Raw genomic sequence first — 26,264 nt, 5'->3', positions numbered from 1 at the left:
TCCCCTCTCCCCTCTCCCCTCTCCCCTCTCCCCCTCCCCCTCCCCCTCCCCCTCCTCCTGCTCCTTCTCTTTGCCGCTCTCCTTGCATTTCCGTTGATCCTCCTCTGAGGCGGGTTGCAAGATCTGGCAGAAATTGAGTAAAAAGCAACAATGACCGATTGATTACCCGAATACTACCCCACCCCTCTGAGATGAAACGGAAGAAATACCCCTACCCCCTTTTCTCCAGTTTTTACTGCTTCAAAATTGAAATTCTGTATGACCCCTACCCCCCAATAAATTGCGGCAGCGATTTCGTGATCCTTTCATTCTCTGCAGAAATTTTGCTGCCTTGCAAACTTCAACGGGGTGTGGGGGGTGGTCCAAATAAGGGGGTGTTATATGTAAAATTTGAAGGCGAAATATGGGTGGGGTAGGCTGGAGGCCGAGGAGGGTAGTGGGTAGGGTGGTGAGAGTGCTGGATCAATGAAGGGAGGTAGCGACGAGGATTTGGAGTCACAGAACCGGAGGAGGAGGAGGAGGAGGAGGAGGAGGAGGAGGAACGGGAAGGGGCATGAGAACGAGGATGGAAAGGAGTATGTACAGGATGGGAATGGCCGTATGAAGGTTTGGGAGATTAAGGTTGTATTCGAGGAGGTACAATTTTAATACCACCGAGGAGAAAATGAGTACGAGCAGTGCTAGAAATAGCGATGACATGATTGAAGCTGTGTTATTTGTGTGATGCATTAGAAACAACGACATCGAGAGACGGTTTTGCACCCTGTTCTGCCTTCGAATTCAGACGAAAGCAGAGACTTGTCGAACAAGATCTTTCAAATATGACTGTTTTTCGTGTTGCGTACTTGATACATCCTGGCTGATTGAAACCAACTACTTGTGATGTAAACAATCAGATTGAAGTTGGATTTTTGAAATTCCAACCATGACAATATCTATTCTTGCACGCATTGTCTCGCGGTCAAACCTGCGCAACCTGTTTGACACGTGTGCGAAGATGGGGAGCAGGACTGGAATGCGGCCGAAACTTGAGATCGAAGCGAACGCAGACAGTGCGATCTCTTCTCAGAGAGCAACACGAGCAAGGAAGAAGTCCCTGGAGCAGGAGAACGTCGCTGGCTCTCTCCTCCTCGACCACGAGTCGTCGTCGCCGGAGGTTTCCGACGGTTCGGGAAGAACGAAGAAGGCGAAGGCGAACGATCCGGCAGCAGACATGAAGGCTGAACAACAAGTGAGATAATATGTGGATTCTGCTTGCTCGATCCAAGTTGTGCATGCGCACACGTGTCCTCGCCAACGCCATTGATTTTGTCGGCTCCTTGCGCGTCTCTGTCGCGCTGCCCTGCATGTTTCGCTCCTCTTGGCTATTCTCACCTCTAGCCTGCAGGAGGAACCAAGCGCGTCTGTGCCTTGCCCGGTGGAGGAGGTGAGCCCTGCTGGAGACGAGGGGGGCAGGAGATGAGGAGGAGAGGAGCAGTGCTGGGGGGGGGGGAGAGGATGGAAGGGTGGTAGGAGCAGTGAGGAGGAGAGACAAAGGAGAGGAGGGAGGGAGGGGAGGGAGGTATGTAGAGGAGGCAAGGGCAGAGGCGGGGGCAGGGAGGTGAGAATAATGATTCTTGATGATGGAAGGTGAGGAAGGACAGCAACAAGCCGAAGCTGGAGCACCTGATCATCCCTGAAGACTCTCTGACTACTGTCGAGGTCATGACGCCGCACAACGTCGGAGCGACTAAGGGGCCGGCGGTGTTCATGGCAATGGTGGATGAGTCCTCGCCCTCCCGGCTGCAGTCAGTTGAGTCGATCCTCGCTGACTTCAAGACGGAGGAGGAGAGGAGGAGGGCGGTGAACGAGGCGGAGGAGCACGGGTACACGGCCCTGATGCGCTGCTCCTTCGTGGAGGAGGAGCGAGTTTGCGGTATGCTGCTGGAGGCGAAGGCCGATGTCCTCCAAAGGGACCTGCGGGGCAACAACAGCCTGCATTGGGCAGCGTTCACGGGCAACGAGGGCGTGATGGGCCTGCTGCTGGGTCAGAGGAAGGGAGGAGGAGGAGTGGACGACGCGAACGCTGCCGGGGAGACTCCGATGCACATCGCCTCCTGCAAGGGGCACGAGAAAGTTTGCGTCCTCCTCCTTCAGCACGGGGCTGATCCAAGGAGGAGGAACCTGAGGTTTCAGACGCCACTGGACGTTGCTGCGGTGGACAACGCGTCCTCCTCCTCCTCCTCCTCCTCCTCTTCGTCCACGAGCATGGCGAAGGGGGGGAAACTCGCGATGAGAGTGAGCTGTGCGGCGAGGAAGAGGGTGCGAAAGGCGATCCTGAGCTACGACAAGGACCATGGAGGAGGGGGATGCCGAGTGCTCGTCGTGCATCACGACGACTGTCTCGAGCACCACACCAAGGTCGGTCATCAGGAGGCGCCGGATCGGGTGCGGGCGATCCTGGCGAAGCTGAGGTCGACGAGGGGAGCGGACAAGTTCGAGGACTACGAGCTGAGCATCGACTGCTCCTTCGAGCCTGCAAGGGAGGAAAGCGTGCTGAGGGTCCACTCACGAGCCTACGTGAGTTTCGTCAGGGAGCTGTCGGAGCAGGTCGCGTCCTCGGAGGGCCCGGTGCCCTTCACTCCGAGAGTCCAGACGGCACTGGCGAGCAGCGGAACGAGAGGAGGGTGGGAGACTGCGGACGGGGAGGGAGACACTTTCTTCTCCAAGGGGAGCTACCGGGCTGCGCTGCGGGCAGCGGGAGGGGTGTGCCATGCTATCGACCAGGTGGTGCGGGGGAAGGCGAGGGCAGCGTTCTGCTGCGTCCGGCCGCCCGGGCATCATGCGGGGAAGGACGGGCTGATCAAGGACTGTATCTCGTGCGGGTTTTGCATCTTCAACAACGTGGTGGTGGGAGCGGTACATGCGATCGAGACGTACGGGGAGAAGGCGAGGAGGGAGAGGAGGCTCAGGAAGAGGAGTGACACAACGAAAGAAGTGAAGGAGGAGGAAGGGAAGGAGAAGGGAGGTGAGGAAGTGAAGGATGAGGTGGAGGAGGGACAGGAGGTGAAAGAGGAGGTTGATGATGGGGAGGTGAAGGTGAAGGTTGAGCAGAGCGATGGGAAAGAGGAGGAGGATCAGACAGGAAAACAGACTAAGAAAGATCAAGTTGGAGGAGCAAACAAGGAGGGTCGGGAGCAGGAGGACGACGAGGACGAGGACGAGGACGAGGACGAGGAGCGTGTGGTGATCCGCAAGGTGGCGATCGTCGACCTCGATGTGCATCACGGGAACGGGACGGAGGAGCTGGTAAGGCTGAGGTCGCGGCAGCATCCCGACGAGATGTTCTTCTTCTCCATTCATCTCTTCCAGCCGCAGCACACGGGGATCCCGGAGGCGTACGAGTTCTACCCGGGGACAGGAGGAGGAGACATCGTCCAAGACAACGTCGTCAACGTGCCCATCTACCCTTGCTGGTGTGTTGAGGGCAACGGGCCGTCCAAGAGGACGAGGGTGGCGAGCAAGAGGGAACCGGGGGAAGGAGGAGGAGCTTGCAGCGTGCTGCCAGGGTGGGCGGGGCAGGAGATGTTCAAGCGTTGCCATGGGAGGAACTACTTCCGTTCGCAGGTGGGAAGAGGAAAGGGGAGGGAGAGGAGAGGGAGAGGCGGAGGAGAGGGAGGAGAGGGGAGGAGAGGGAGGGAGGAAGAGGAAAGGTGAATACTGAAGTGCGAGCATTGACTCTGGTGCAGATCCAGCACAAGCTTCTCCCTACCTTGAGAGCTTTCTCGCCGGACCTGATCATCCTCTCCATGGTGAAGAAGAGGAGAACGAGGAGGGGAAGAAAAAGAGAGGAGAACGAGGAGCAGAGGAGCAGGAGCAGGAGAACGAGGAGCAGGAGCAGGAGCAGGAGCAGGAGCAGGAGCAGGAGCAGGAGCAGGAGGCAGATTCTGATTGCCGCTGCAGGGATTTGATGGAGCAGAAGGAGACGTGGGGAACGCGAACCTTTGGCTGGACAACATGCCGGGAGGACTCGACCTGACATGCGAGGTAGGAAGAGAGGAGCGAGAGGATTGAGGGAGGAAGAGGAAGGGGGGGGGGGCGGAAGTTGAGCAGGATTTGTTGTGACTGGGCTGAAGGACTACCGTTGGGCTACGGAAGAGATTTGTTCCCTTGCAGGTTCATCCTGCCCCTTCTTACCTCCGCTCCTCCTCCTCCTCTATCTACATCTCCTCCTCTTCTCCTCCTCTTCTCCTCCTCATCTCCTCCTCTTCTCCTCATCGTCCTGCTCGAATCTGACCTCCCCATTCCACTTGCCTCCAACACTCCTCGTTCTCCTCCTCTCTTCCTCTCACTGCCTCCTGCAGACGTCTGCTGCGACGGCAGAGTTGTGTCCGTCCTCGAGGGAGGGTACGGCAGGAGAGATCGCCGACATGGGGAGGTAGGATCAGAGCATCTCAGATGGAGGGGAAGTGGAGGAGGGGAAGAAGGCATACTGGAGGAGAGCAGAAGGAGGACATGGACGGAAGAGGGAAAGAGCAGGAAATTGAGGAAGAGGGAAGTTGGCGGAAGAGGAGCAGCAGCAGGAGGGGAGGGGGAGCAGGATGTGGTGATGGTCAAGGTAGAGGAGAGGGTGGTGAAATCCTGCACACAGACACGATGCTGGCTGGATCGTTCGCTTCTAGCAGACAACTGCTGCTCCCACGTGCGAGGTATCACTGACCGCTCCCTGCCCATCAGCCGCACCGTCTTCCTCCCTCTTCTTTCTTCCCGCAGCCCTCCCGCCCCCGCCCCCGCCCCCCACGCCCCCCTCCCTTCCCGCTTTTACTCTCTTCCTCTTTCCTTTCCATGGCATTCCCTCCCTTCCGATCTACTCTTCCGTCTCTCCCTCCTCCACCTCCACCTCCACCTCCACCACCTGCTCCTCCTCCTCCTCCTCTCACGCGCCATGGCAGGTCTTGTCGGCACAGACACTTCAGCACGCCAGTCGCTACTTTGAACTCACCACCACCACCCCATTACCATCTGGTCTCCACCACCCCTCCTCCCTGCTCCTCCGTGCCCCCCTTGTGGAAATTGTGAGCTGTCTCTTGGATTTTTTGAGATTTTTTTCTGTCACAGGAGACATATGCTGCTTGTAAACCTAGAAACATTCTCTCCTCCTCCTCTCCCCTCCCCCTCCCTCCACCCGTTGGTCTCCCCTCGCCTTCCTCTTCCTCCTTCAATGCGTTACCATCTCTCACTGCAAGAGAGCCAAGACGAGGCTGGCCTGCTCGCTCGTTAGAATTTCACGCGGGCGGGGGAGGGAGAGGAACGAAGAGTGAGCGGAAGGAGTGAGAAAATCATATACATCATCATCATCATCATCATCATCATCATCATCATCATCATCATTAGCAGCAGGAGCAGGAGCAGGAGCAGGAGCAGGATAAAGATTTGCAACGAGGACTGGAGAAGACGACCGGTGGGGGAGGGGACAAGACAGTTCTAGGAGAGCGATCGAGATAGGAGGAAGTAGGGAGGACTCACAGACTGCGGGAGAGCGCCTTGGAGAGCTTCAGGAGGAGGAGGTTGGAGGGGTCCTCTTGACTCCAGAAGTGCCACCGCAACGAGGTAGAGAACACTGAGAACCTGAGGGGAGAGAAGGGAGGGTCAGGTAAAGCACACTTCACGCGCAGATGACGAAGTAAACGCAGGAGCAGGAGCAGGAGCAGGAGTAGGAGCAGGAGCAGGAGCAGGAGCAGGAGCAGGAGCAGGAGGGGCAGGGGCAGGGGCAGGGGCAGGGGCAGGGGCAGGGGCAGGAGCAAAGGCAGGGGCAGGCCTGACATTCATGGGTCCCTCACCAGTGCGACGGCTCCAGTAGTGATGGCCAAAAGCTTCTTGTTCTTGTCCCCGTCTTCCTCCCCAACCTGACCAGCAACTTCACACACCACTATCTCCTCCTCCTCCTCCTCCTCCTCCTCCTTCCTATGCGACCCAACAGCACGTTACGCGCACATCACTGGCTTCACAGACATTCGAGCATTTGATGCATCTCAAGGTTCAGCAGCAGCAGCAGCAGCAGCAGCAGCAGCAGCAGCAGCAGCAGCAGCATTCTTGCTCCTCACCTCGAGGTCCTTAGCCCACTGGTTCTCCGTCCTGGCGAAGGAGGGAACCTGAGGATCAGGAGATGAGAAGGAGAAGCGAGGAAGACAGGAGAAAGAGTCGAGAAGAGCAGGAGAGCAGAGAGATAGGAGGCAGGAGGCAGGAGGGGAGAGTAAAACAGATGTCCGAGGAGACAGTGGAGGAGCCAGCAGGATTGAGTTTTGCGGAAGGGAAGAGCAAAGAGTAGGAGAACGGAAGGGGGGGGGGGGCAAGAAGAGAGCAGGAGAGCAGGAGAGCAGGAGAGCAGGAGAGCAGGAGAGCAGGACCTGGGGCTTCACAGCATAGGGATCTTCCTTCGTCTCCTCCTCCGGCTGATTTGTCTGCATCCTCAAAGTGTTCCTGCTCCTGAGCACGAGAGGTCTGCAGGACTTGACCGCAGCCAAAGACGAAGATGAGAGGAAGGGAGCATGGGAGAAGCAGGACGACTGCGAAACAGTTAGAGGAGGAGGAGGAGGAGGGACAAGGAGCTGGGGCGAATGATGAAGAGAATGAGAAGCTGGAACGGGGAGGGAGGGGATTTGCTGTGGTGGCGATGAAGAAGGGGAGGGGAGGGGAGGGGAAGGGAGGGGTCGGAGGATCGTGGGGATCAGACAGCAGTACAACTATGCATATACCTCAACAACGTAGGTCAGGACAACAAGAGCGAGCATGACTGCCTTCTGTGACATCTGCAAGATAAAATTCAAAAGCTCTTCCCAATGCCACACGTCTTCTGATATCAAACTCGCTTCCTCTCCCTCTCCCTCCCCCTCCACCTCGCTCTTCCAATCCACATCCCCCGCAGCCCGGGCCTCCTCCTCATCCTCATCCTCATCCTCCTCCTCATCCTCCTCCTCCCCCCCCCCCCCCATTTCCCTTCGCTCCGCCCCTGCTCCTCCCTCATTTCGCTTTTATATGTAAACGATTGATCATCACCCTCGCACCCCACTGCTAGCTGGTAGGTCAGGTTCTTTACAGCTATCCCTGACTCACTGAGTGTCCGGCGGACTGTACGGTCCCGGGGCCGGGCGGCCCACCGTGACCGTGACTGATATCCGATGATCAGTCAGTGACCGTAGTACCGGGCCGCCGCCGCACGGTTCCGACTCCGTGACCGGCGTGAGAATGCGTCTCATTCCTTCGGGGGCGGCCGCCGCCACGTATGGCCTGTGCAACACTGACACTGACTCTCTTGATTGTCCGATCCTCGTACTGATTTTTAACTTAGCGGCCCGGGCCACTGCCAGGGCACTGCCACTGGCGGCTGAACTGAGGCCCTCCGAACGTGACCGGGCCCGACGGTTCGCATTGCCGGGACAGTTACGTCAGTCCTCCGAACCCGGGTGACGGCGAACCTCGCGATCAACACAAGTCAAGTTCGGGGATTGTGCTTTATTGTCGGGAGCTGACTATCATGGCAGTAATCATTGAATCATCTCACTTTAGGGCCTTCAAGACCGTGGCATTGAGGAACTGAACAGCATCAGCCGGCCTTATAATAGCCGGCGAGTTGTGATCGGACTCCGACGTGAGGCGGCAGCAGCTGAGTCGACCCAGCTAAGGAATCGACTGCCCGAGGTCTGTAGATAGAGGAGGGCGAAGTCTCAAGTTCCTTCCTGCTCTGTAAGTTCATCAGGTCAGGGACATCTCGGCCTCGATCTTGGTGATGTAGTCCACGAACTCGTGCTTCTCGATCTCCCCCGACCCGTCCTTGTCGATCTGCTGCAGGAAGTAGAGGATCCCTGCACTGTCCCAGTTCTTCCCCAGCTTGGAGATCTGCTGGACGATCTCGTCCTGCTGCACCACCCCACTGCCATCCTGGTCGAAGATGCGGAACATTTTCTCCGCGAGCTCCGCGTAGGAGACTTTGCCCTTCTTGGAGTTCTTCTGGTGCAGGATCACCATGGCGAACTCCTTGAAGTCCACAGTCCCGCTGCCGTCAGCATCCATGATCCTGAAGAGGTTCTCCGCCTCCTCCTCCGTGAGCTTCGTCCCCATCTGCTCTACCAGCTCCTTCACCTCCTGGCAGTCCAGCTCGCCTGACTCGTCGGTGTCGTAGGCGAGGAAGAGCGCGTTTAGATCGTCGACCACGTGCGGGTCAGTCTGCGCCATCAACTTCTCCCACTGCGCCTCCGTGATGGCGGCCTTCTGGTCGTCGGCACCCTGGGCCTTGCTAGACATGCTCTTGAGGAACTCGACCTGGTCAAGGAAGTAGGAGAGCATGGAGAGGATGCGGAGGATGTCGAGCAGCTTGTCCTGCTTCTGCTTCCTGACCACCTCGATCACCACATCGATATCCTTGAGCATCTCCGTAGAGCAGCACCAGGTGTACAAGATCACCATGCGGGGAGTGAGGAAGATGCAGATGATGGCTGGGACGATGGCGAGGAAGGGGAGGAGCGGGTTCAGAGTCCAGAGGGGCTGGAACAGGATGACGCAGAGGGCGGCGATGGAGACGACGGAGCCGAGGAGGATAAGCTTGAGGTAGTGCAGGTAGATCAGCGGGCCCCTCGCTCCGAGCGGTCCGAAGAGCTGCTGGTGCTTGGAGGGAAGGTGAGTCTTGGGGAAGATAAGGTCAAGTCCGGAGTTGACCCAGCTCGAGTTCCACTCCTTGGTCGCCAGCTTCATCTCCTCCATGTAGCGAGGAGGCATGATGAGCTTCTGGAAGTCCACAGTCTTCGAGGCCCCGCTCGAGATCCTTTCTAGCTCGCTCCCCCTCACCCCGGGGATCAACATCATCTTGATGTACGCCAGCGACCTAAAGCCCAGCACGGCGAAGACCAGCAGCGCCAGCTGGAGGACGGCGAAACCAGCGCAGACAGCGTAGATGGGCATGTCGCCGTCTTTCATGCTGGGGAAGAAGGTCTGGACAAGGGCGTTGAGGACGAAGAGGAGCAGGAAGACGCTCCACAGGACAGCCCAGTCCCACACCGTGATCTCCACCACCTCCGCAAGGTACTTGGCGATCATTCGCTCGAGGTACTCGGAGAAGCTGAAGTCCTCGGGGATCGCGACCGGGCACTCGACGTCCTGGATGAACCTCTGCCTGCAGGAGGACGGGAGGGCGTCAGTCGCTCGGCCCCCAGCCCTCTCGTCGTCGTCACCTGAACCTCATGAACTCTGCCTCGCGCGTCTTCAAGTCCTTGGTGTACTCGGAGGTCAGCGTCCCCTCCATGGCGATGCTTTCAGCTGAGATAGACAGCAGTTCCTTGATCTCGTCCTTGGACTTCCCTGCTCCCACCTCCTCCAGGAGCAACGTCTCGTGGTCCTGCCATGCCTGCTTCTGGGCCACTGCGAGAGAGGATCAGGTCAAGGAGGAGTAGGGAGGAGGCTCACCTGTGATCTGCAAGATGACGAGGACTGAGGACACAAAGAAGACCATGACGAAGAACACGAGGAAGTGAAGGATCTCGAACTCGTGGATTAGGAGGTGGTTGTCTCCTGTATACCTGTAGGGGAAATGTTATGATTGCGAGCCAGTGCGAGAAAGGTGAGTAAAGGGTCAGATTAGGAGAGGGGAGGGGAAGGGAGAGCAAGGGGGAGAGCAGGTGGGGCAGGGGAGGAGAGGAGAGGAGGGGGGCAGGGTAACAGACGAAGTCTCATCATACCAGAAGGACAGATGGCCAAGGATAGACTCCTGATTAGCGAATCCCGTGGTGAGGACAAAGGCGATAGTGCCGATGAAACCAAGAGTCGCGAGCTCTCCAAAGAACTTGTCGACAACGGCTGCAAAACACTCAGTCAGCTCCCTTGAGGGCGAGCGACGGGGGGGGAAACCCTGACTGACCTCTCATCGTGGGTGGAGTGTTGTTCTGGACAATCTCCTTCATACTCTCAAAGATCACCGAGGCCGTCACGATGGCAGTGACAAAAATAAGAGCCCACAGGCGCTCTGGTATCGCAGAATGAGAGGAGGGGTTAAGAGACTTTTGATCACCTGCTCGCTCCTGCGCTGGGGTCAAACTGTGGTGTCCTCCTTCATCCTCAGTGAGGGCGTCTTCGTCCTCATCCTCCTCGTGTGAGAGCTGCGAGAAACATCAGGCATGGCAGCGGACGCTCGGTCGGAGCTCAGACCTGCACGGAGTTGAGGGAGGGGAGGTTGCGCATTTTGGACACAGCCTTGTCGATGATCTGCCAGCCTCATGCTCAGCCTTGTAAGGACACAGGTAGGGAGCAGGCAACCTCATACTGCACATGTCGCTCCGATGGGTTCCGCGCCGGCAGAACTAGCGACATCTGGTCCTTCTCTGGGAGGTTGAGGATTGCACGGACGACCTGAGAAGAGTTTTGAGGACCCGGGGAGCACACGAGAATAAGCTTGCCTCCGGTGATAGCTTGACGGCAGGAAGAGGGTCCCTGCCACGGCCCATCTCCTTGGGGAGCGAGGAGCTGCCGCGAAATAGAGTGAGACGAGGGAGGAAGGGAGGGGGGGAGGAGGGGAACGAAAGTTCTTACAACTCATGGTTGCCGAGCAAATGCATCGTCTTCGATACCTGGGAGCACAGACTGTCAGTGAGAGCATCCGACACAAATTTGGAAACAGCACGACATCCGCCCCACAGCACAAGAACAAGCATTCGCAGCGCTCAATCTGGCATTGAGCGCAAACAAGTTTCCCTCGGATTTCATGAGAGGAGGACTCACATGCTTCGACAAGTATGAATTGTTCGCTGCAAGAAGAACGCCTCCGATGGTCACCACAGTGGCCAGTGCAATAAGGATCCTCGAGCTGTGAGGGCAGCAAACTCGTCAGGGCAGGAGAAGAAGCTTCAAGTGACAAACCTCGTCCTCCTCGCCCTCTCTCCCTTGACCTCTTTCCTGCCCTCCAAAGATCAGAGATCCGCACAACACAGCGTTTGCACGCCCTCAAACTCACCTCCAATCCGATCCGGAGGGAGCCATGGAGGACACCCTTGAAGTGAAACTTGTCAGTGCACACCCAAACTAATGTTTCCCATGGAACTCTCTATCTCTCTCACCCTCTCATCCTGACCCCCACGATCCGCTCGATCTGATGGGAACATTCTTCTACGATCCTCCTCAACTTCGAATCGAATAGAATCTACCTTCACGACTCTCACTACTCAGATTAGCCGCGAGTGCTGCCTTTGAATCGCCCTAGTACCCATAGAGAGGTTTCTCCCATCTCCCACTCTCCTTCCTCTGTCCTCCTTCCATCCCATTCCTCTCTCAGCTCGTAAATCTCTTCACCATAGCGGCAATTCACGTTGTACTCCTCGACCTCTCTACAACCATCTTCCGATAGTCATTAAGACTAACTCCGCGCATCCCTCAGTATTGGTTCTTACTCCCTCTGCTCCACTATCTTCTCCTCCACTCCCTACCACTCTCCTCACTTGCAACAACCTCTCTCTCCCATTACAACGTCTCTCATCCCCCCCCCGTCTGCTCTTCTCTGCCATCTCTGCTCTCTTCCCTTCGCTCCCCTCCCTCCCCACCATCGCCCCTCGCATCCTGCATGGCGAAGGGTCATGTATTTGTATTCACTACTACCCCTTGTTTTCAAAGTTTTGAGAGCTCAGAGAAGGGGGTACTCCAAGAGTGAAGTCCAAAAAAAAGAAGTACATTGCGTAAAAGAAAAAAAGAACTCACAAACTCCATTTTTCGTGAATATCTCCCAAAACGATGGGAAAATTTTCGAAATATAAGTTTCAAGTTCAATATCTGCTGATACAGTTCAAAATTGCCTCGGAAATAGACAACACTTCACAAGCATACCGGCACACAAACTCAAGAAGATATAACCCCAGGGTGGGGTACTCAAAATGGGGATGCTGCTCAAATGGGGGTGGGGTACTTTATGTTGGGGTGGGTAGCCTTCTTTCTAGTCTCAGGGAAGTTCAGGGGGTAGTGTAACACTAAGACACGTTCTGGATAGGGTGGGTAGGTGACTTTGTCCTATGATGGACTTATGATTTTGTTGGAGGGTAGGGGTAGGGGTAGGTCACACACAGGTACAATTGCACCCAGCAAGGAACAGAGATCAGACCTAAGAGGGTGGGGTAGTAGGAAGGAAAAGGTCCTGGTGGGTAGGCTGGGAGATAGGGGTAGTGGGTGTGGGTGGTGACAAGGACGAGGGGGGCACGGGCGTTTCCATGAAGTTTGATGGGGCTGGGCATGGTGGGAGGGATGGAGACGGAAGGAGGAGAAGGAGGAGGAGGAGAGGCGTGAGCTATGGAGGAAGAGGAAGAGAGGTATCGGAGAGGGAGGAGAGAGAAGGTGATCGTGGTTGATGCTATCTGTGGGAGATGGCAGATTGAGGATACGGTTGATGCAGGTTTTTTTTGAAGCGCGTGTGTTGGCAGATCCGAGGATGGAGTCCGAGGTTTCATCACGCAGCGATGGTCATGATGTGTTCAGCTTCTCGGTCTTGGATGCCTTGACAGGTCAGAGAGTCAATCTCAGCCTGCCATGCGGCTGCAGGTCAGCGCAGCCATGTTTGTCGTCGGCCGCACCTGACGCCCCCTCAGTGTTCGCGAGCTTCGGAGAGCATTCGCTTCTTCCGTGGAGCATTCTAAAGTGGCTGAGATCATCTTCTTGAGCGTCGAGCAAGGAGAAAGCCATGCTCCTCCCGTCGAGCTGCTCGATGGAAAATGGTTGTCCCAGTACGAAATCCCCAAGAGCGACAAGAAGGTCTTCGCCTTCGACATGTCGCGGATACGGTGATGCAGAGAGAGAGGAAAGAGCATGATCGAGCTCAAAGATCGGCAGGTGTGCGGACGATGAGGGATGTCAGTCCGAACTAGGTAGGTCGACAAGGAGCCTCTTCGATGGGGAGGGGGCGCCTGCGATGAGGAGCAGTGGGCTGCTGTCCGGTAGCGGCAGAGATGGAGAATCGAACGAGGACGTGGAACTTCTCAAGGATCTTTCTTTGCTGTCGAAGCAGATGCTTCCTGTGGAACAGAAGATCCGAGGGAGGCACCAGAGCGCGACGAAGCTGGTGAGTTGCCTCGAAATGCCTCAGACTCGCCTGCACCTGTAGCGCTGGAACGAGCGCGAAGATAGAGATATGCTCCTTCTCGTGCATGTCGAATGCTGCAGATGGCATCCTGACGTTGATCGACGGTCAGGTTGACAAGATGGTCGAAGGCTTCGAGATCGCGAGCATTCAACAGGAGTCCATCAACGTGCTCATCTGGTGATATCGATCAACATTCTTCTGGGACACGCGTGCACGTGTGGTCTCATGTCGGTCTCCTCAGGTATCTCGAAGAGCTGGAGTCCAAGGATGACGGAGCTGGGAACCGGTCAAGGCAGAGTGTCGACCGCGAGGAGCGGGCCAAGCAGCTGGCGATGTTCGAGTCTTGCAAGGAGAGGATAGCGAAGCTCGAGCAGATGCCCGTCGATGAGGGGCTCATGGAGTGGTTCAAGCTGTCTGGACGACCACTGGACGACTCCCTGCTGCGCAACGTCCTCAGCTTCAGCGGGAACTACGAGCTCGTCATGCTGCTCAAGGAGAGATGCAGCGTCTGGTAAGACCGGATTCGCCTTTTGCTCCTCCTTCCGCAGCTGAGCCATCTTGCAGGAGCCAGACACACGCGCAGGACTTCGATGCATGCAGCGAGGAGGATGCCCCGTCCTTGAAGAGAAGCTCTCTCTCCCTGGACTTCGATGATCGGATCAGGATCATGTACATGACCATGAAGGCCTCGCGTGATCACTCCAGCGAGAAGCTGAAGCAGCTCAATCAGATCGCCTGCAAGATCTTCCAGCTCAACGAGGCCACACACGGAAGGGTCCGGCGGCTCTCCAAGCTCCTGACCGAAGGGGACAGTATCACGAAGCAGGAGGTGCAGAATGCTACTAGCGAGGCCCAGGAAGAGCTGGGCTACATGCAGGCCGAGAGCCGGACGGTGGAGAATCTCTCCATCTCCATCACTGAAGGCTCGGTTGCGTTTGCCTTCCACTTCCAGCAGTGGATCCGCCTTGCCACGTCATCTCTGCAGCATCTCGTCCGTGCAGCTTTCCCCAAGTCCGATGGCATGCCGCTGGATCAGAGGATCAAGGAGGCGGTGGACTTCAAGTCGGGCGTTCAGATCCTGCACGAGGAAGTGGAGAGAGCAGGAGACATCTACGAGAGCTTGCTCAACGAGCTCAAGAGGAGGACACTGTATCTCAAGGCCTGCCAGGAATACATAGATAGGATGAAGAGAGAGACTGAGGGCCTGGTAGCCCGAGAGAAGGACTTGCGGGCCCGGTGGTCAACCAAGGCCTCATCCCAGCATTCAGTCTCCGATGTCATCCAGCTTGCGTTTGACCTGCTCGAGGAGGGGGAGGAGCCTCCCGCGGCTTCGATCTCGCTGCCGTTGGATGAGGCGGATGAGAGGCTCCTGAGGATCAGCTCGTTGGATGGCCAGAGTGAGAGCAAGCAGGGGGAGAGGGGGAAGTCTGCATGGCAGGATGAGGGAAGGAGCAGGGAGGAAGGGTTGGACTTCAGCTACCTGTCCATGTCTGAGATCGTGGAGCAAGAGGCGAGTGAGCGCAAGGGAGGCGGGGGGGAGGAGGCGCAGGAGGAAAGAGCTCGAGCTCTGCTGGAGGAGGAGATCAGGAGTCTCATGGCGGTCATGGAGTCGAGGATGGAGGATCTGCATGCCATGTGCTTACGGATCGAGGAGAACGTGCAAACGTCACTGGCCCTCAGGCCTCGGGAAGAAACCTCTTCCTCCTCAGCCGGTGCAGCTGCTGGCAAGAGAAACGAGGTCCTCCTACCGCAAGGGCGCCAAGCGCCCTCAGCACCTCTCGATTATAGAGAGCAGGCGGACGAGCCATCACATCGCAGTGCAGCAGCAGACCCCCTCATCTCGAGCCAGTTCGATCCCGACATGCTCTTCCGCGAGAGGCAAGAGCTGCACGCGGCTCTGGTTGGCCTGGCAGAGTCTGCATGCTTGTTCAGCGAGGAGACGAGGCAAGGTGGGCTGTTGCTCTACTCCTTCTCGCCTCCCTCCCGGCTGATCTTCCGCCGGCTCCTTCCTGATTGCTGATTCTTGCTTCTTTTTCACAGGGAGGATCGAAGTCCTTCAGAAGGCCTTGAGGAGGGCGGCGACCTACATCAAACACCTCTGCAACGAGCTTGATGTGATGCAGGCAGATTCGACGGTCCTCAAGAAGACCGGTGCGAGTTTTCTCCCTCCTCCTCCTCCTCCTCCTAACTCACAAATCTGCTGGCAGAGGCTGAAGTTCAGATGGTGACCGATCGCCTTCACGTTTGCCATGCCTGCATGGACGAGATGCTCGGTTCGATGAGTGTGCGGCGGGACCAAGAGGACCAGGAGGAGAGGATGAGCGCGAACGGTGAGGGGACGAAAAGAGGGGTCCTGACAGGACTGACTGGGATCACCAGAGAGCAAGCTTGTCGTCCTGGTCAACAGCCTTGAGGTCAGTGAGACCCTGAGGAAGAGGAGCGGATCTGACTGGAGGATGACAGGGGAAGGTCGCCAGGCTGATGAGGAACATGACTGGCTCGACGGCAGCGAAGCAGTCCGAGAACTCGCTTGTTAAGGTGACGCCTCCAGACCTCCCCCCTCGTCAGCTCACGGGGCTGACAGGAGCTCGTAGATGACCTTGCCAGGTTGAACTCAGAGAGGAAGGAGCTGCTGAGGTCTGCTGCTGTCGGTGGGGGCCGGCGGAACTGATACAAAGGATGGCAGGCAGATCGAAGTGCTAAACGAGCGCTGCTCTATGTACATGTCACAACATTCGGACGAGGCGATGCAGGACGTGTGAAGGATGCGGACGGCGATAGCGGAGATTCTACCAAGTCGCTTTAACTGTTGGACTGTAAACTATGCTCATTAAAACACATGACGGTCGTCCGTTCTCGTCTTCCTCCCTTTCTTCTCCTCCCTCCTGCTCCCCTGCTCCTGCTTCTCCCCTTTCTTCCTCATTGCATCCACGGGACGGCAGGCGAGTACTCGGCGATCTCAAAGTCCTCGGGGGACTCGGAGGTGTAGTCGCCTGCGGGAAGAGGATGAGGAGCAAGCAAAAGTATTCTTCACTCACAGATAGCGTAAGGGCACCACACGTTGGTGTTCCAGCTGGTGGGCTCCTCCGACGGCTCAGACAGCTGGTAGGGTAAAAGTCAAACGCACAACACACTTTCTCCTCCCTTCCTCCTCTTGCTACTTCGCTCCCCTTCCCCTTCCCCTTCCCTCTGCCTCTGTCCTTCCCCTCATCTCCTTCCATCGTCCTCCCCATCCACCACATCCGCCTTACATCATCCATGGAGTCGTAGTCCTCTACAGGAGTGTTCGCTGCCACAGCTTGCCAGAACTCCGCGTCCATCGCTGGCTCCTCCCGGTCGATCATGACGAAGTTTCTGCCTGCCTTCAACTTCATCCTCCTCCTCCTCCTCCTCCTCCTCCTCCTCCTCCTCCCAAAGCTCACGCACCGTCGAAGTTCTCCGGCCAGGACGAAGGGGGCAGCTCTCGCCGATAGACGTATCCACCGGGAGGCGCGAGGTACCTACGGTCTTCGAGGAACGAGGGGGGTCGCTGGAACAGGGCCGTCCTGGTGCTGCCCCCTCCTCCCCTCCATCCCACAGTCAAGGTAAGAGCTGCAACAGAGGCGACGGCGAGCACGATGGCAAGTTTGAGAGGGCCCGGGCCCTCTCCTATAGCCATTTTGCGCCTTTTTGAATCTGCTCTACGACATCAGTTTTTTATCGCTCGATCCTCCATTGCCCCTCTTCCCGATTGCCCACTCCTCTCCACCAAAGAAGCCTTGCAATCTGTAGATCCCTTCACTTCACTCTCCTCCCCTTCACTCCCTCCCTCTCCTCTGAGATTTACCCTGTCATCTCTCTCCTCCCCAACGTTCCTTAAGCATCGTATGCGGCACTTCGCAAAAGGTCCCCCCCCCCCCCCCCCCCATCCCCTCTCTGGCCCGGCACCGGCTGCGGCACCTGCTGCGGCACCGGGTCGTCAAGCCCAGCCTTTACTCAAAGTTAAGTTAAAAAGCAGTACGAGCAGACAAGTTCCCAGCAGTCAAGTCTCTCAGAGTGATTGCCCTCGTACTGATTTTTAACTTAACTTTGAGTAAATGTGTGGCTCAGGAGCCTCACTGGTCAGGGTCCCGGGTGACACAGCGGCCCGGGCCCGGGCCCGGCGGCCCGTCCCGAGTCCGAAGTTAACACTCCTGCAAAACGGGGCTAGGGACATGGCCCGACGAGCAGCCTGAGTCAGGTGGGGAGGGTGAGAGAGCTCGCGCAGGTTGAAGCGAGACATGCTGGGCGAGAAGAGGAAGAGCGGGACCGGGTGCCAGAGATCAAGGGGGAGAGAGGTACCACAGTGTGAAGCCAGTGAAGCAAGGAGGGTGTGTGAGCACTGCGGGAAAAGAGGGAGGAAGCCGGGGCGGGAGGGGGAGCCTGGAGAGAGTAGGAACCCCTTGAGAGGCAGGGAGGGAGGAAGCGAGCGAGTCGGAGAGGGGGAGGGAGAAAAATTCGGGGAAGGTGAATGACTTGACGGTGACTCACTGAAGTTCTGCATCAGAAACATGTCGAGAAGAAGTTGCAGCATCGGGCAGGCGGATGGAAGCGAGAGGGGCAGGAGGGATGAAGTTGCCAGCCGTGTCCGTCGATTCCTTGCTCTAGTGGAGGAGTGAAGCTTCAGAAGGAGGATGAGGTTGGGGAGCCTGGTGAGGAGCTTACAGGTCGGTCTATACATCGTCATCCCGTTCACTGTGCTTCTTATGCATTCGTTGGTGCCGGCCGCGCGCGATGTCAAGCACGCAAGTAAGCAGGAAGTTGGGTGCAACGATGGCATACTGGTGAAGAGTCTGAAATGGATGGGTCCTTACTCCCCGGCCTTCTATTCCAACGGCAAGCGGCATAGCTCGTTTTACAGCTTGAAGGAGGCGAAAGTCGCGTGCGAGGCTGCCCTGACCTGCGAGGGAGTGACCGGCGCGTGGAGCCCGGCGAAGATACCCGAGGAGGAGTGGGTGTGGGAGCTGAGAGCTCGGAAACCCAGCAGAGAAGTGATGTGGATCTCGCCATCCAGCTCGGAGGAGGTGACGTACGTGTACAACAGGAACCTCTCGCTCCTCAATGTCTGCTGCCCGAAGAAGTTCACCTCCATGCTCCCGGTCTTCTACATCAATCTCGGGTACCGGGCAGACAGGAGGAGGAACCTGCTGTCCAACCTGGCCTCCAAGGGCGTCGATGTGGTGAGGTCCGTCAGCCGCCAGAACGGCATCAACAGGAGCCTATACGAAACCGCCACTGACATCCTCGTTGCTTGGAAGCAGCCGCTCACATCTAGCAGCGTCTGGAAAGGCCAACTGATCAATGGCAAGCCGCCCAACACTCGCAGCGAGCGGTTCAAGGGCAAGGTTGCGAGCTGGGTAGCTCACCGAGTCGTATGGGAGCGAATCATGCGAGCAAGGAACTTTCCCAGAGGAGCATGGTTTCTGATCCTCGAGGACGACGTCAGGATGATGGACTCTGTGGAAGCATTCTTGGACAAGATGAGCGCCACCCTCTGCCTCTACCCCCACGCCGACATGATCTACCTCACTGGACGCGAGGTACCTCCCCTCCTCCCTGGCAACATGGTAGCCTACATGGGAGTGGATGCGTACGCCGTCTCCTCCAGGGCTATCCCGAAGCTCCTGAACTCGACGGTGCTGGGAAAGCTGCTGGTGGTCAACACGACAGCGCTCGACGCCTATCTCTCTGCCCTGGTGCTTGCGGACATCATCGACGCTCGGATGGTGGTAGGTGGAAACCCCTTTGTGAACAGCTGGAAGCAGTTCAAGTCCGACATCGAGGTCAGAGGCTGACCACAGTCACTCGGACGGTGTGGCCGCCGGTGACCGTCCGCGGCCGGGGCCCGGGCCGCCGGATGCTCAGTCACTGAGCATCGGCCCGGGCCCCCCCCGGCCACGGTGCGCCGGACCGTCGCCGTGACCGTGCCAGTGTGACCGGCGGCGCCGTGACACTCCAAGCAGAGGTGCTCAGACGGTTTCCTCGGATCATTTACCGTAGTACAGTACCGGAGCCCGGCCCTTCAAAGCCGGGCTTCCCGGACACCGTGCACTGACACTGCCCGGCAGCCTGCCGCGCCGCACAGCCGGGGCCGCAGTGTCCGGCGGAGCCTGACTCGCCCGGCCGGTGACTCAGAGAGAAGTTCCCACTTTGCTTGGCCGCCACGGTTTCAATTTCACATCCCGGCTAGCACTGCCATGATCATCTGTCTATCTCTCATGTGCTCAGGGGCCTCAATTCTGGTTTTGTATGCATTAAACCGTACTCGGTCTTGACTCGGAGCAAAACAGTGTCTTGTTACTCGTGACACTGAACTAAGGTCGATATGGTGTCTGCATTACGGCTTTGGCACAGTACAAGTATGTTAGACTTGTGCTCCGTCAGTCACTTGAATGCGGCCCGGCGGCGGCCCGCCGGGGCCCGGGCCGCTCAGAGTCCGGGCAGCCGCTAACGCGGCGGCGAACTTCAAGCCCGGCACGGTCGGCGATGGGACTCAGTCCCGCCGGGGGGCCACGGGCCCCGGGCCCGGCAGGGCCCCCGGCAGGGCGCCCGGGCCGGGCCACCCGGCCGTGGCCGTGGCCGGACGGTCACCATCAAGTTGTCAGCAGCCAGTGCCCTCGGCCAGTGACTCTACGGTAGTACCCGGCGTGCCAGACGCCCGGACTCCGGCCGCGCTGAGTCTGAGCCTCCAGGAGTCCGGCGGGACCACTCGGTCTGACCGCCGGGTACGCCCGGCCGGGCCGTCACTACGGCGGCGGTCCGACCGTACCGTACCGTACCGTACTACGGTACCGTACGGGGGCCGTCAGCTGAGCCTCAGGGCCACACCGCCAGCCTCCTCCCGGAGTCCCGTCCGGGCCGGCGGCGACGGCCGTCACTGACTCCCGAGTGACTGACTCAGTGAGTGCCAACAGTTCGGACTCCGGGAATTCGGAACAGGCTTCGCATTCCTCCCGACGGTCCGGCTTCGCATTCCACTCTTCTTTACTCAAAGTTAAGTTAAAGATCAGTACGAGGACAATCAGGAGAGTCGAGGAGGCTTGACCCTGACACTGTCGCACAGGCCAAACGGCGAGAAGAGAAAAGACAGCGAGAACCAAACCCAATCCTGCCAACCAGGCCGGGCTCAGAGTCAAAGTTAAGTAATAATGGCACCACTGGGACCCGGCGGGACCGTGACTCAGTCCGAGCCGACGGCGGGCGGCGGCCCGGCCCGGCCGCCCTGATCGGACCGTCGATGATCTCGCCCGGGCCCGCCTACGTAGCAGGCCGCTAATCGGAGCCTCGGAGTCTCAGCGGCTCGGAGTTCAGAATTGAACCGGCGGTACTACCCCACATTTACGGGTGACTAGTACCATAGTACGGTATCTTTTACTCAAAGTAAATAGAATGATCCGTACTACGGTAGTACGCCGGGGACTGACGGTTCGGCTAAATCGAGTTTTTAAGTGGTCGGAGTCATAATTCGAAATCGAGCGAAATCAGATGGATCGGGGCAGTGTTCGTGAGACTCGCGCATGACACCGCCGAGAGGCCGCACTTCTTGAATTTTTCGCCTCACTTTTTATCTTCAGAGGTAGCAAAATCCGGCAAGTAAAGGTCTGTCTTCCTGACTGTAGCCTCTTCGATCTTGAGGCAAGCCCGACACGATTAAGGCTGCTCGGATATGGTCCTAATTGTTGACTGAAAGCATAATTCAATTTTCCACCCAAGAACAAAGAAAGTTGACCTGCGAGTCGGGCGGTCACGTCCAACTTCAAGCACAAGCCGCACAGCACATGATCTGTGCAGCAAGTAGAGACTGAAAGTGCGATTTCACTTCCATCCTGAGCAATTCACGCGATTGTCAATAGTTTTTAATGCATGGATGGATCAAGTATTCACAATTGAATGCAGTTGATCAAATAAATCATCCTTGTTAGCCTCTTGAGATCCGGCGTCCCATCACCATGTACGGCACCATCGCAATTACACTAAGTACACACTTGTCTGATTTGCTGGTGGATGATCGTAGCCCAAACATCTTATCGTAGTTTTCTTGTTCTTCTTGATCATGCCCTTCCAAAAGTTTTCCTGTGCAAATTCTTACAAAAAATCCTCTACCTCTCCTACATCGTGAACAGGGCAGAATGCAATGGTGTTGTATTGTGAAATCAATGCTCCACCCCTCGCATGCTTGTCTGCGCCTTCAAAGAGCGGACTCATCATCTCCTTGCAGATCAATCCTTGTGTTCCTGTTGCATCCCTGTATCATCCTTCGGCCAGCATTGCGTTCTTTGCTCGTTCCGTCCTACCCCCCCTTCGGTTTGTTTTTTTTTCATCGGAGGTCCGGTGCGGTCACGGTCGTGTCGAAGTACGGGTCTTTTCGAAGCTCTGATGGGGGTGGGGTGATGTCAGAACCTGTTCTTGTTGGGGTTCTCATTGAAGAGACGGTATCTACAGATAGGGAGATAGGGGTGTGTTACATACCACCGGTGGTCTCCGTGTTCAATCAGGGTGGGGGTAGTCGATCAGCGGCGCAAAAAATTGATTTATTAATGGGACTAGCCCCCTACCCCCGTCCGATGACCCGGAACAAGATACGACTGGGGGGGTGTAAGTAAATTCATGACCACCCCACCCCCTCGTTCTTTGTAAAATCGACCATCATTGGCTTTTTGGATCCTGCTGCACAACCTCCCGACCCCCAACCCCCACTCCTCTCCTCTCCTCTCCTCTCCTGCCTCCTGCCTCCTGCCTCCTGCCTCCTGCCTCCTGCCTCCTGCCTCCTGCCTCTCTGTCGCCACTTCCTCCTGCCTCTTTGCTCGATCCCCGCCTTCAGCCTTGACATTTCTTTCTGAATTTGCTAGTCTCATCATTGGGGTCGGCTGTCGCTGCCATTTTCTCCGCCCCGCCACATCGTCGTAGCCCATCCCTTTCATTTCTGTATTGCATCTTCCGCTCTCACGTCGATTCTTCGCCCTTCTCCTTCAAGAGCTCAGTTTCTGATTGTAGGAAGCTCGACGATATCAAGTCGCGGACTTCCTAGGAATGAAGAGTTCCCCCTGGCCCTCCCATGGAGACTGACCTTGGGCTCAAGACTGCATGACATTTTGATAGATCTGTGGAATATTCACTGCATGACATTGTGATGGATCTGTGAAATATTTACACGACTGTGCACACGTTCAGACGCGAGCAGATGTTCAGTTTTAATTCACAATATGAGGTAACACGGCAACAAGACAACCAACAGGGTACAGTGATGTTGGCAGCGACAATCTGTCCTGTATCATCTCCCTCGGCTCCGAGCGAATCTTCTCCTGTCAACCGTTTTCTTGTCGCGCAGAAGGCCCGCGAGCGAGAATGCAGGGCGGAGCAGAAGAGAAAGCTCAGAAGGGAGCAAAACGCTCTGGTGGCAAGGCTGGACGAGCTGCTTCCTGATCAAGCCAAGACCGAGAACTTCAAGGGAGTGGGTCACAGATCGCTGGGGTCCTCCGGTCGATCGCTGTCCCTCGTCCTGCAGGATGCCTGTAAAGTTCTGAGGAGTTTGAACGCCCAGCCTAGGCAGCCAAGCTGTCAGGCTCCTACCAGCGCAGCTCTCTACCGCGAGCTTCTTCTGTCGAGCCGATGCTTGCACATAATGGAGGTAGACCTCGACAGACTGAAGGTGACAGCCATGAGCGAATCGGCGAAGCAATACTTCCACCTCACGGAGAGGAAGGACGTATTCGAGGCTGTCGACCCTCAGCTGCGGGTTGATGACCACCGGATGTTTCAGACTTTCGTGCTGGAGCTGAGGTACTCGGCTGAGAGGCGGGTCAGCGCACAAGTGCTTCTGAAAGCTCAAGGAAAACAGAAGCAGGAAAGCAAGCCGTCGATTCCTGCCTTCCTGGTCGAGTCAGACTGTCAGCTGCACCATGTGAACGCGTTCCTCGCCAGGACCGGAGTGACTGCGGGCAGATGGAACCTTGCCGTGCTCGTGTTCTCTCCCTCAGAATCGATCCGAGGACAGCAAGGAGGACAAGAACGTCCTGCCCCTCCCTGCAATAGCCGCATGTTGCTCACTTCCCAGCTCACGTCCAATGAGGCGAACCTGATGAATCGTCTGGCGTTCTTCGCTCCTGGCGGGGTCAAGGTGACTGCAGTCAAGCGAGTATGAGCAGCGCTCCCACAGGGGTTGGCTTGCACATGCTCAGCCAGGAAGCGGAGTTTGCGGTCTGTTCGTACCGCACCATGGTGTCCAATCCTCGACGTTTCTGCTCTCCGCCATGTCTCCCCGTGTGTGTTGTCGTGCATCCTTGGGTTGAGTTGTGGTAGGATGCCTTGAGGGAGCTCAGGTGAGCCTGGCTGTTGCTGCAGCGTTTCAAGGGAATAAAGACGATCGTTGCCATTGTTCTTGTAACTGAACCAGACAACGTCCGGTGACCAATGGGCGGAAGCATCTTCAGTGTAGAGAAGCATGCTCCTAGCAGACCTCTCAACTCGTCTCCCTCGTACTCTCCCTCCCTCCCCTCCCCTCCCCGCCTCTGCCCTCCCTCCTCTCCCCTTCCCTTGCCGTCCTTGCCCTTCCCCCTTTGCATATTAGAGGTTTCTGAGGCGGGGTACAAACAGGACGATGAGGCGAACATGGCATTGGAGGGATGCAGAGGCAGGGAGGGAGGAGGGAGGAGGGAGAGAGGGGCGGGCAGGCGATGGAGGAGGAGGAGGAGGAAAGGCAGGCAGGCAGGGGCTTCTGAGCCTCCTCGTCCAATCTTCCAACGTCCGTTGCTTCCAGAGGGAGCGGGAGGGACGTACGGTGAGGAGGCGTACCGAGGGAGAAAAGTAGAGGAGAGGGGGAGTGAGTGGGATGGACGAGGAAGCGGAGAGGGAGAAGAAGGCCGTGCGTGCACCGAGGTGCTCATAGGGCAAGAGGATGAAGGGGATCGGTAGAGTGAGGGCGAGAGGAGATGGAGGAAGGTTAGTGAGGGATCTGCTGTAGAGAGGATTCTACAGCAGAGTCTTTGAAAGTACGGGAGATGATATTGTGTGGCGTTATGCTAATCGACGATAAAAGAAAGCAAGATGGAAAGGAGTGGCCATGGCGGAGGAAAGAGAAGACCTCTATGGGGGATTGAGACGGGCTGACACGATAACGATGAAATGGATGATGAAGTAGATGACGATGACGATGACGATGACGATGACGATGACGATGACGATGACAATGACGATGACGATGACGATGACGATGATGTTTTGCAGTGTTCACGGTTCACAACCTTCTGGATGTTGACACTTTAGATCGACCGCATCTTGGGCGACAGCTCCACATGCAGGGACCTCAGGCAGTTCCAGCTCAGGTTGCTGAGGGTGAAGCTCAGCAACCTTGTCCGGTTGTTCTCAGAGGAAGCATGCGCATGAGTTTGGACCCTTCTAGCGTCAACGACGCCATTGCTGCCGTTCAGAGTGCGTTGCAGGAGCAGCTCCGGAACGAGGACGGGCAGGCGAACGATGGGATAGAGAGAACCCAACTGGGTCTCAACACTCAATCTTCTACCGACGTGCTGGACACGCAGGATGAGGATGAGGAGGAAGAGGAGGAGGAGGAGAGTGGCGACGAGGAGGAGAAAGACAAGGGAGGGTTCCTCCGGACATCGTTCGAGGTGAAGCGGTATGCCGTCCGTGACGACCCGAGCAGGAGCGCGTTTGAGAATGAGAGTCAGATGCTGCTTCTGATGCAGGTGAACAGCAAGGGAGAATACTTCATGAGGACCGACCTCTCGAGGATCGACCTCCTCACTGCCTGCCGCAGCGACATCGCTGCTGTGACTGGGGAGAAACTTGGGCCCTCGTCCTCGCCCTCCCCCTCCCACGACTACTTGAGCTCCTGCGCAAACCTCCACCTGCGGGACCTCAGGAGGCTGACGAGCTTCCAAGGGCATGCGATCATGGCAAGGAGAGGAGCGATCGTCCTTGCCCTCGGCTTCCTGAACGCGGTCATCACACACTGCAACGCCTACATCGTCATCCCCGACGGCACCGACCACTTGCTCCAGCCGTTCCTGGTCAGACTGAACAAGGGGACGCAAGATTCCTCCCTCGACATTCCCTTCGAGTTCAAGGTGGTGGAGGCGATCCTGCTGACGCTGGTGACGTACCACTCGGAGGGAGTGCAGACATGCGTAAACGAGAAGCATGGCATAGCAGAGGGGCTAAGGAAGACGATAGGCAGCAAGATGCTGACCAGGATCTGGAAGCTCAAAAGGTACCTGTCGCAGCTCCATGAGGACATTGCGGGCTGCGAACGAGCCATCGAGGAGGTTCAGACCGATCAGGACGCCCTAGCGCTCATGTACCTCTCCGCCATGCAGGAGGACGCCGTCACCTACGAGGCGCTGCTGAGGGCGAGGAAGGGGAACACCGAGCACGTCCAGCTCCTGCTGGACACTTACGAGCTGGAATTTCACGCCCTCTCCTCCCAGCTGATGCTCATCGAGAAAGAGGTCGGCGACTTGCGCGCGCTGATGTTCCTCAAGCCTGCCTGCAGATCGAGGGGACTGAGGACCTGCTCACCCTGCAGCTGGATGTGGCAAGGAACAACCTGTGGAAGGTGGTTTTCCTCCTCCTCCTCATCCTCATCCTCATCCTCCTCCTCCTCCTCCTCATCCTCCTCCTCCTCCTCCTCCTCATCCTCATCCTCATCCTTGTCCTTTTTCTCATCGTCCTCTTCTTTCTCGTCCTCTTCTTTCTCCTCGTCCTCGTCCCTGCTCTCCTCCCCCTCCTTACTCCTCTCCTGCCTCCTTCCTCTCGTACCACTCTCTTCCATCATCTCTGGTATATTCACTCTCTTCCTCTCTCCTCACGCCTTCCCTTCCCTTTCATCATCCTCTTCCACTCACTCTAATCGCTCTCCTACCTCAGGTTGACATTCTTGTGGGCATGGCGACCATGTGGATCACCGCTGCTCTCATGGTAATCGCAACCTTCTGCCCATGCACCTGCTTCTCCTCCTCTCTCCTCTCTCCTCTCTCCTCTCTCCTCTCTCCTCTCTCCTCTCTCCTCTCTCCTCTCTCCTCTCTCCTCTCTCCTCTCTCCTCTCTCCTCTCTCCTCTCTCATCCTCTACCCTGCTTGCCCTCGTACATTCTCTTTCGTCCATGCTCCCCTCATGTCCTCCATTTCCGTGTCACTCCTCCTCTCTTCTCC

At 57.2% G+C, this 26,264-nt stretch overlaps 8 protein-coding genes across 8 annotated transcripts in view; 5 read left to right on the top strand and 3 right to left on the bottom strand.

Annotated features, from left to right (window-relative positions):
* Window positions 1–925: 925 nt before the first annotated feature.
* On the top strand, window positions 926–4,053 carry GUITHDRAFT_120362 (hypothetical protein; the record flags this gene model as incomplete). The annotated part of the gene is made up of 4 exons (XM_005820383.1): window positions 926–1,231; window positions 1,630–3,606; window positions 3,729–3,791; window positions 3,943–4,053. 4 exons carry the CDS (start codon window positions 926–928, stop codon window positions 4,051–4,053), a joined length of 2,457 nt encoding a protein of 818 aa, XP_005820440.1.
* A 1,162-nt stretch (window positions 4,054–5,215) lies between these two features.
* GUITHDRAFT_147907 (hypothetical protein) lies at window positions 5,216–6,971 on the bottom strand (the record flags this gene model as incomplete). Its single annotated transcript, XM_005820382.1, has 7 exons — window positions 5,216–5,245; window positions 5,506–5,607; window positions 5,820–5,885; window positions 6,084–6,131; window positions 6,387–6,545; window positions 6,735–6,788; window positions 6,876–6,971. The coding sequence occupies 7 exons, from the start codon at window positions 6,969–6,971 to the stop codon at window positions 5,216–5,218; spliced, it is 555 nt and encodes a 184-aa protein (XP_005820439.1).
* Window positions 6,972–7,479: 508 nt separating this feature from the next.
* GUITHDRAFT_156037 (hypothetical protein) lies at window positions 7,480–8,171 on the bottom strand. Its single transcript, XM_005820381.1, has one exon. It carries the CDS (start codon window positions 8,047–8,049, stop codon window positions 7,732–7,734), a length of 318 nt encoding a protein of 105 aa, XP_005820438.1. The 5' UTR covers window positions 8,050–8,171; the 3' UTR covers window positions 7,480–7,731.
* Window positions 8,172–14,485: 6,314 nt separating this feature from the next.
* GUITHDRAFT_156036 (hypothetical protein) lies at window positions 14,486–15,930 on the top strand. The gene is made up of 7 exons (XM_005820380.1): window positions 14,486–15,030; window positions 15,122–15,232; window positions 15,289–15,411; window positions 15,461–15,495; window positions 15,545–15,619; window positions 15,666–15,718; window positions 15,768–15,930. Exons 1-7 carry the CDS (start codon window positions 14,568–14,570, stop codon window positions 15,841–15,843), a joined length of 936 nt encoding a protein of 311 aa, XP_005820437.1. The 5' UTR covers window positions 14,486–14,567; the 3' UTR covers window positions 15,844–15,930.
* Window positions 15,931–16,000: 70 nt separating this feature from the next.
* GUITHDRAFT_147904 (hypothetical protein) lies at window positions 16,001–16,739 on the bottom strand (the record flags this gene model as incomplete). The annotated part of the gene is made up of 4 exons (XM_005820379.1): window positions 16,001–16,074; window positions 16,120–16,183; window positions 16,333–16,439; window positions 16,508–16,739. The coding sequence occupies 4 exons, from the start codon at window positions 16,737–16,739 to the stop codon at window positions 16,001–16,003; spliced, it is 477 nt and encodes a 158-aa protein (XP_005820436.1).
* Window positions 16,740–17,733: 994 nt separating this feature from the next.
* Window positions 17,734–18,977, top strand: GUITHDRAFT_166458 (hypothetical protein; the record flags this gene model as incomplete). The annotated part of the gene is made up of 1 exon (XM_005820378.1): window positions 17,734–18,977. The coding sequence occupies one exon, from the start codon at window positions 17,734–17,736 to the stop codon at window positions 18,892–18,894; it is 1,161 nt and encodes a 386-aa protein (XP_005820435.1). The 3' UTR covers window positions 18,895–18,977.
* A 3,303-nt stretch (window positions 18,978–22,280) lies between these two features.
* GUITHDRAFT_120357 (hypothetical protein) lies at window positions 22,281–23,240 on the top strand (the record flags this gene model as incomplete). The annotated part of the gene is made up of 1 exon (XM_005820377.1): window positions 22,281–23,240. One exon carries the CDS (start codon window positions 22,281–22,283, stop codon window positions 23,238–23,240), a length of 960 nt encoding a protein of 319 aa, XP_005820434.1.
* Window positions 23,241–24,220: 980 nt separating this feature from the next.
* GUITHDRAFT_120356 (hypothetical protein) overlaps window positions 24,221–26,264 on the top strand; it is a gene marked incomplete at both ends in the record, with an annotated part of 3,690 nt that continues 1,646 nt past the window's right edge. Inside the window, 5 exons of the mRNA XM_005820376.1 lie at window positions 24,221–24,330; window positions 24,397–24,453; window positions 24,498–25,563; window positions 25,608–25,670; window positions 25,982–26,032. Of these exons, the coding sequence (XP_005820433.1) occupies window positions 24,221–24,330; window positions 24,397–24,453; window positions 24,498–25,563; window positions 25,608–25,670; window positions 25,982–26,032 (1,347 nt within the window). The remainder of the gene's footprint in view (window positions 24,331–24,396; window positions 24,454–24,497; window positions 25,564–25,607; window positions 25,671–25,981; window positions 26,033–26,264) is intronic.

This window comes from Guillardia theta (assembly GCF_000315625.1).
Source record: "Guillardia theta CCMP2712 unplaced genomic scaffold GUITHscaffold_179, whole genome shotgun sequence".
NCBI classification, from domain to species: Eukaryota; class Cryptophyceae; order Pyrenomonadales; family Geminigeraceae; genus Guillardia; species Guillardia theta.
This window is presented reverse-complemented; position numbering and strand designations above follow the sequence as displayed.